Here is an 8450-nt window from a genome sequence, read left to right on the forward strand (position 1 = left end):
AGACTAGGTCTTGGAGGGGTTGAACCAACCATGCCATTGAAAAGGCACCAGTTTGTACATTCTGGTTATACGTGGAAACAACTAATAAAAATAAAAATACACATTTGAAAAAAGAATTCTGAGAACTTGTAATTATGGGATTGCTCTCAACCAGATCTGGAGGTTTGTGCCCAACAGAAACAACCACAAATCCCTGCTGGAGTAGCTTTCTCAAGCAAACCTATTAGGATTCCCCCAAATTAAGTTCAGTCAAATATTATACACACATACTTACACACACACAGAAACAAAACACCATAATGAGTCACAGAAACAAAAAGCAACTGATACTGGAATTATCAGATATAAAATATAAAATGACTTTTTATGAAATTTTTAAAGAAATGAAAGGTGACTGAAGAAAAAAAAAAATGTAGATAAACAAAAGACTATCAAAATTAGCCAGGCAATGCAAGAACATCCCTGGACTCTATCCACTACATGCCAATAGCAGCCCTTCCGCTGCAAGCTGTGACAGTCAAAAATGCCTCCAGATATTGACAAATATACATACCCTGGGGGACAAATCACCTGCAGCTGAGAACATCCTGTGCTAGAGCAAGGTACAAGATCAGATACTACAGAAAACAGATAACTGAGCAAGCAGCAAAATCACAATAAAACTTTGAAATAATATGGGATTTTGTCAAATCTAAAAAGCCATCAGTTTTTAAGATTTACCCTTCTTTTAGGTAATAGTAAAATGTGAATACACTACAATTAAAGTGTGAATCAATTTTTTTTAAAATCACAACAAATGAAAGATGCAGCACAATTTCAGAGAAATTTAAATGTGAGAACAAGGGACACCTGGGTGACTCAGTCAGTTAAGCGTCTGCCTTCAGCTCAGGTCATGATCCCAGGGTCCTGGGATCAGGTTCCTTGCTCAGCAAGAGAGCCTGCTTCTCCTTCTGCCTGTGCTCCCCCTGTTTGTGTGCGCTCACTCTCTCTCTCTAACAAATAAGTAAAATCTTTTTAAAAATTTAAAAATAGGGCGCCTGGGTGGCTCAGTTGGTTAAGCAACTGCCTTCGGCTCAGGTCATGATCCTGGAGTCCTGGGATCGAGTCCCGCATCGGGCTCCCTGCTCAGCGGGGAGTCTGCTTCTCCCTCTGACCCTCCCCCCTCTCATGCTCTCTCTATCTCATTCTTTCTCTCAAATAAATAAATAAAATCTTTTTAAAAAATTTAAAAATAAATATAAAACCAAGTTGCAATGAGAATCTGTGAAAGTATTACTTTAATAAAACAAAAGAAAAAGAGAAAATTGGCCAGGCAGACTTGGGGAAAAAAAGGAAAACCTTCCTGGGGGGAAATCAGAGGGGGAGATGAACCATGAGAGACGATGGACTCTGAAAAACAAACTGAGGGTTCTAGAGGGGAGGGGGGTGAGAGGATGGGTTAGCCTGGTGATGGGTATTAAAGAGGGCACATTCTGCATGGAGCACTGGGTGTTATGCACAAACAATGAATCATGGAACACTACATCTAAAACTAATGATGTAATGTATGGTGATTAACATAACAATAAAAAAAATTTTTAAAGGAAAACCTTCCTGAAACTTCAATTGGTAAGAATTATATCATGATTCTAACCTCGGTGCACTGAATAAAATATCTGCATGCGTATGTTATATGTTTGAAAAAGTGACAGAATTACAAGAAGTTAGCAAATCCATCAACGTAATGAGATAATTGCTAGGTCAAGCAGACAACATATTAACAAGGTTATAGAGAATATTTAAAGTGCTATTAACATCTCTTTTCATTATTTAGCAAATGGTCAAAGATCTCAAGGAGGTGAGAGCAGAAATTCATGTTGATATCTGAAAAAAGATCTTTGTTAACCTTGAAATAAAACTGCCAGTTATTTTACCAGCAAAAGATGGGTTTATTCGGGAACAGCAGAAAATTGCAACGAAGGACAAGCATCTGGTGGCAAAACCATAGGTGAGCACGCACTGCAAAGAAAAGGAACACTCTTTTATAGAGGAAAGTGGGAGTTAGGAGGGCTGTTGAAAACACAAAGTCCATTGGAGTAAACCAGGAGTTTGAAGTGTAGTGGCTTCTTATTGGCTGGACTGTTGCTAGGGGAGAAGTAAGCCCTTCCTCCTCCTGCTAAAGCTAGTCAAGTAGCAGCTGAAGTAGTATCCACCTGCAAGCTTCCCTGTGCCTCTTCCTGTTGGATTTACTCTTGACAAGGAGGCCATGAGAGCTCCCCCTGCAGAACCTCCTGATGCGGTTTTAGTGAGGTTTCCCCTTATTCATTTTCACGGTGCCAAACAATGCTCCACGGCCAGCATTACCTCAGTTTATTTTTTCATTCACCTATTAAAGGACAGCTTAAATCCTCCCAGGTTTGGACAAGTATGAATAGAGCTGCTATAAACAAGTGTGTGCAAGTTTTTGTGTGGATGTCCGTTTTCAAGTCATTTGGAGAACTACCAAGGAGCACAATTGCTAGACCATATAGGAAGAGTATGCTTAGTTTTGTAAAAACAAAACAAAACAAAACAAAAAACTGCCAAACAGTCTTTCGAGGTGACTGTGTACCATTTTGCATTTGCACTAGCAAGGAATGAGAGTTCCTGTTGCTTCTCACCCTCACTAGCATTTGGTGGTGTCAGTTTTCTGGATTTGGGGTCTTTTAACAAGGGTGTAGTGGTATCTCATTGTTGAGTCTTTCATGCATACAAAACACTTACGAGCTAGCTGCCTCTGATATACTGAGGAAGCCCAAAAGTTGGATTTTTAATAGAGCAACCAAAGTATAAAGATCCTGAGAAAAGTCTAAAGGGTAAGGACTTTACATGTGTGTATGTTTGGTATTTACAAAGCATTTTCATGACTATTTCATTCTTAACTCTGCCATATTCAAAACTAGGATTTGTGTCCATTTAACGGACAGGAAAACAGAAGCCAAACGCACGACTCTTGTGCAAGCGGGATCCCTCACGTTTGTACTGGTTTTGTGACTGGGTTAACAGGCTAGGAAACTAACTTCTTTTCTTAAAATTCTGTCTAGTAAATGTTAAAGCAAGTTTACCGCGTGCCAAGCTCTGCTCAGGGATTCAGGGACACAGAGCGGAGTAAGACCACTCACGGAGAACCCTCAACCAGGTAAAAGGTGTGAAAGCTAGCCAGAAAAACCCTCTTCACATCCACTGAGCTTTGGGTCTGGTGGGTCCTCGGGAGGAAGGTACCGGACGAGGCCTGGGACCCTGGAGTGTGGGGGGCTCCGACTGGTGGAAAGACATCCCGAAATTTCCGACTGTAATTCAAAGGAGGAAAACTGCCCTTTCAGACAGCTGAGAGGGGTCGGGTTGCGCTACTAAAGCGGAAGGGGCTATTGGAGTTAGTCTGGGGATGTCACAGCCTTTCTATCTTCTTTATTGTAGGAAGATCGTGTTTATAACTTAAAAATATGTAACTTTCAGTGCTCCAGAAACCCTCCCAACAGGAGGGTGCACCCAGAAGGGCTCACCCCAAAACGAGGGCGGCGGAACGGCGAGCCACAGAGGAAAGGGGAAATGAGGGAAAGCAGGCGCGCATACGTGCGCGCTCGCGGCCACGGGAGAGTGTTTGCTCCGCCCCCACCCCGTTGACGTGCGCGCGCCCGCGCCTCGTTCTACGAGCGGCGTGACCGTAAAGAGGCACGGCCGTGTCGTGAAAGGGGCCGCAACGCGCAGGGCGCTGGTTGACGGCTGGGCCTCCATTTTGTTCGCGGCTTCTCTGCTCGTAAGTCGCTTGTTTCCGTGGCTTCTGTGAGGCGAAAAGTTTAAAAAGGGTAAAAGTTTTAAAGAATATTCTGGAAGTCTGTTGGTAAGCCTAGCGAGTCTCCATTTTTCTCTCCGCAGCAGACGTCGACAGCGCGGTTCCGGAGAGGCGGGGAGAATGCGGCCCTTGGACATCGTCGAGCTGGCGGAGCCGGAGGAGGTGGAAGTGCTGGAGCCCGAGGAGGATTTCGAGCAGTTCCTGCTTCCAGTCATCAACGAGATGCGGGAGGACATCGCGGCCCTCACCCGGGAGCACGGGAGAGCCTACATGCGGAACAGGAGCAAGCTCTGGGAGATGGACAATATGCTCATCCAAATCAAGACGCAGGTGGAGGCCTCGGAGGAGAGCGCCCTGAACCACCTGCAGAACCCCAGCGATGGGGTGGAGGGCAGAGCGGCCAAGAGGTGCGAGAAGGCCGAGGAGAAGGCCAAGGAGATCGCGAAGATGGCAGAGATGTTGGTGGAGCTGGTGCGGCGGATAGAGAGAAGCGAGTCGTCCTGAAGGAGCGCGGGCGGTAAGGCGGCCGGCCGGCGGGGCCGGGGGCGGGGCCGGGTCGTTGCCAGACGCGCGGTGGGCCTCGGACGAAACCCGCAGCAGTAACGGTGCGCGGGCCTGGAAGCTGGGGCGGGGGGCGAGAAGTGAACGCGGGGGAGGAGGTCGCTCGTCAGGATTCTTGACGCGGGTAGTTGGGAGAAGGTAGGTTGGAGCGTGTCCGGTTGAAACCCACGATCGCGGTTTATTTTAGAACGACAGTCGTTGCAGGTCTTTAAGGAAACTAAGTCACACCAGGGGCCACTGAGCGAGGGGGGGACGGGGGGGACTATCCGAGGGAGGGCCATTGCCGGACGATTTCAGATTGTGCTAGAAGACTGGAGTGGGGCAGGGGCGTCCCGAAGAGCTGGCGTCGTGCGTGGTTGAATTTGTGAGGGGTGTTGATTCGGTTTTTTTCTTCAGGGTTTTAATCTCTTAGTGATGGCTTTCTCCCAACTGCGCCTTAGGTTTACAGCCAACGGATTCTGGTCAACTGATGGAGATTGGCTGACATCCTTGAGAAGCTGAAACCAGAGAGCCTTTTGTTTTCTCTTTTTTTTCCTCTGTCTACACTCTGTCCTCACTTACACTACGTTTCTGCTATGGTCTGTGGTTGACGACCTCAAAATAAGTTCTGTTAAATGTTTTTGTTTGGGGAAGTAACTTTTATTTGGAAGATGCTCTCACACGAGAATTAGGGCCTAGATTGTAAGCTCTTGCAGCAGTCACATTTGTTCCTGGGCTTTGGTTATTTCTAAATTTTGAGGTGCTTTGTGCTTTCTTGTGTGACTTGATAGCTCCCTGGAACTTTGAGTCTGTGTCATGTGAGACTCAAGAGCTGGGGTTTTCCAGCTCTGGAGGCGCTGAAGGAGCGGCGTTACTTCTAGAAGATTACTTCATGCAGCAGCTGCTAAAGAAGCTGAAGAAGAAGGGACCAGACTTCAACTGGAAATGTGAATGGAGCTGATCTGGCTAGAACTGATGAATCAGAAGGCAGTGTGGAGGATGGTAGTGTCTGTATTTCGGGACTTTGATTTCTGTGTGAGACCAAAGGAGAAGAGATGTATTTTGTTCAAAATTTAAATTTTATGTGGCACGCTATCTGATGTAACCTGTCTGATCAGTTTGTTTGGACAACCCAACTCAGCTTTATTTGATGTGGAACCTAGAATAGGAGACAAGATCTCGGTTTTGTACAAGTTGATGTAATACTCTGATGCATTTCAGGGGATTCCGGGCATAAAATGGAAAAGAGATGTGCAAAGGCTCTTGAGGGGCTGGGAAAGGAAAGGAGGACTGTCTGCATTGGACCCTAAACTGGACAGGGACTAGGTATTTTTGAAGTTCATAAGTCGTCCTGCTATAAGTTCATTTGAGTAGCAGACTTGACAAGTATTTGAGGTCAAAACCCTACCATGTGTAATAAAAAGGAAAAAAAAAATGACCATGTTAATAAAAGTGTTCATTTGCTTGAAAAGACAAAAGACCTAAAAAGTTATTGACTAAAATTTTATTTCTCTCAAAATGAAATCAAAGTCATTGCCAAATGGAAGGTGTATTTCTTACGGTTTTTGAGGCTCTCGGTAAGCCTCGTCATGGGGAACATTTATCTCTGCATGCTACTACAGGAACCGGTCGAGGAAAGGACAAACTCGGTTCTTAGCGTAGGAAGGGACCTCCCAAAATCCTGTGGTTTGGGCCATTGCCTTCAGAGAACCAAGCCAGAGTACTTTCAGGCACCTAACCTAAAAAACTGGAACATTAATCTAGCCCTCGCATTAGGAATATTAACGATGTCATAATTACAACGGTGTGGTGGACCACACCACTCCCCAGCACCTTCAGAAGTGAAGTGCTTACTCCCCAGCTGCTGAAAGTATTGCTGACAGACAGCCCTCAGCTGGTCAGCCCTCTTGAGAAGACCGTTTGCTTAAGAGAGCTGCCTTTGCCAAGTTCTTGGACCCCTTCCTGGGTGGCCCGTATCCAGTAACTAACTGGCTAGGAGACTAAGGGCTCTTTCCCTCTCACTGCAAGTTGGGACAACTTTGAAGGGCATCTCTGTGTGAGCTCCCTGTGGGGTCTCCTGAGGCTCTTGCTAGGTCTGCCTAGGCTTAAGGACCTCCCCTTCCACAGGGCCTAATCCCTCATAAACTTAACCTGCACTGTAATTTTCATCTTAAAGTCAGCTTGCTGGGAAGCCCAGTTGGTAAGTGTAAAACAGTAGGAAGCCACTTGTGTCGAAAGCTACATATCCTGTCTCCGGGAGAGTTAAGAAGCATTTCAGAGCAAATAACTGGTGAAGGCTTTGAAAGATAAGTACAGCTTCTGAGAACAAGAAGAGAATAAGGGACATCCAGGCACAAGGACCAATGTGAGAAAATGCCGGAAGTTCCAAATTTTCTCTGTGGGTCTTAATGGTCAGAAGTGGGTAGGATGAAATTATGAACCAGGAAACAACAGCCACCAAAAAAGTTAAGTTTGGTAATTTGCTAAAACTAGGAAGTTAACATTGGTGTAATACTAACTGGACTACAGACTTTATTCTGCTTTCACCAGTTTTCTAGTAATGCCTGTTTTACTGTTTCAGGATACCACATTGCATTTGGTTTGTTGACTTAAAACGAGTAACAGGGGCGCCTGGGTGGCTCAGTTGGTTGAGCGACTGCCTTCGGCTCAGGTCATGATCCTGGAGTCCCGGGATCGAGTCCCACATCGGGCTCCCTGCTCAGCAGGGAGTCTGCTTCTCCCTCTGACCCTCCCCCCTCTCATGTGCTCTCTCTCTCATTCTGTCTCTCAAATAAATAAATAAAATCTTAAAAAAAAAACACGAGTAACACAAATGCACAAAATTAAGATGAAGTGACCCGTTCCTGTCCCCGTCTTCCCAGTTGCCCTCTAGGAAAACAACCATTTAGTGGTATCGTATACCCTTCCAAATACGCATATTTGAGCACATACATATATAACTCTCCCCAACCTTGGGGATTTTTTGGGTTTCTTTTGGTTTTTTGTTTTAAGATTTCATTTATTTGACAGAGACACAGCGAGAGTGGGAACACAAGCAGGGGGAATGGGAGAGGGAGAAGCAGGCTTCCCGCTGAGCAGGGAGCCCGATGCGGGGCTCGATCACAGGACCCTGGGATCATGACCTGAGCCGAAGGCAGACGCTTAACGACTGAACCACCCAGGCGCCCCAGAATTTTTTATTATATATCTACATGTCCTTTATAAGCCCCAGGCTCTCTGTCCCTTTCCTGGCTGTGCTTCTGAGTTCCAGTCATGGACAGCTATGCAGAAAGGCCTCCTGGGGTTCTTGGCCAGGTTCTCTCCATTGCACAGCCTCCCTGAAGCTGGAACCTATCTTTGCTCAGGTGCTTCAGGTGTGACAAGTGTCCTTTTATATCAAATGGGGGCTGTGGGAGCATAAAGCTCTGGAAAGGCATCTGAGAAGAGATAGGCAAAGTATTATGTAACAGAAGTTCTGATAAGAAATGGAGGCAAAGTATGCAAAATGTTCACAATCTGTAAGAATCAGGCTGGGAAGACCACAAAGTAGCCCTACAGAGGCTTCTGCATCTAGATGTTGCATCAGCTGACATGACCCCAGGGAAGAAAGCAAATTTAATTCTAGTGGACGTGATAGGACTGACAATAGTTGAGGATACAATCAACACTTGGGGGCAAGGATTAACAAAAATGACTCCAGGGGTGCCTGGCTGGCTCAGTCAGTAGAGCATGCAACTCTTGATCTTGGGATCATGAATTCAAGCCCCACATTGGGTATAGAGCTTACGTAAAAAATAAAGTGGAAAGTTACTCCCAAGTAAAGGGAGGACACTCCAAGGGGTTCTTAACCTTGCTGAAGATTAAAACCTTAGAGTCCTGGCTGCCATGGAACAGAGAGACTGGGAAACAGGAAATCTGGCTCCCAGCCATCCTGCTACTGCTCTCTCCGTGATCTTGGGCAGATACTGGCTTGTCCGAGGTTATTTCCAGCACAGGCATTCTGTGTGACTTCTAGAACTAAAGCTCACCTGGCACAAAATGCTGTAGAGGCCATTAGTGCATAGAGCACTTCCTAGCCCCCTCATGGGTGAGGGGGTGT

General features: G+C 45.9%; 1 protein-coding gene across 2 annotated transcripts; it reads left to right on the forward strand.

The window, feature by feature from the left end:
* Window positions 1-3693: 3693 nt before the first annotated feature.
* MRFAP1 (Morf4 family associated protein 1) lies at window positions 3694-5824 on the forward strand. 2 transcript variants are annotated; one of them, XM_021677610.1, is made up of 3 exons: window positions 3694-3775; window positions 3895-4328; window positions 4813-5824. In XM_021677610.1, exon 2 carries the CDS (start codon window positions 3932-3934, stop codon window positions 4313-4315), a length of 384 nt encoding a protein of 127 aa, XP_021533285.1. In that variant the 5' UTR covers window positions 3694-3775; window positions 3895-3931; the 3' UTR covers window positions 4316-4328; window positions 4813-5824. The 2 variants fall into 2 exon arrangements, with proteins under 2 accessions (XP_021533285.1, XP_021533286.1); XM_021677611.1 differs by having other exon boundaries at window positions 3753-3775; window positions 3898-4328.
* Window positions 5825-8450: the final 2626 nt, after the last annotated feature.

Source organism: Neomonachus schauinslandi, chromosome 2 (assembly GCF_002201575.2).
Source record: "Neomonachus schauinslandi chromosome 2, ASM220157v2, whole genome shotgun sequence".
Taxonomy (NCBI): domain Eukaryota; kingdom Metazoa; phylum Chordata; class Mammalia; order Carnivora; family Phocidae; genus Neomonachus; species Neomonachus schauinslandi.

Excerpts from the sequence above, each read along its gene's own strand:
- MRFAP1 (XM_021677610.1), top strand. The coding sequence starts at position 3,932 with ATGCGGCCCTTGGACATCGTCGAGCTGGCGGAGCCGGAGGAGGTGGAA.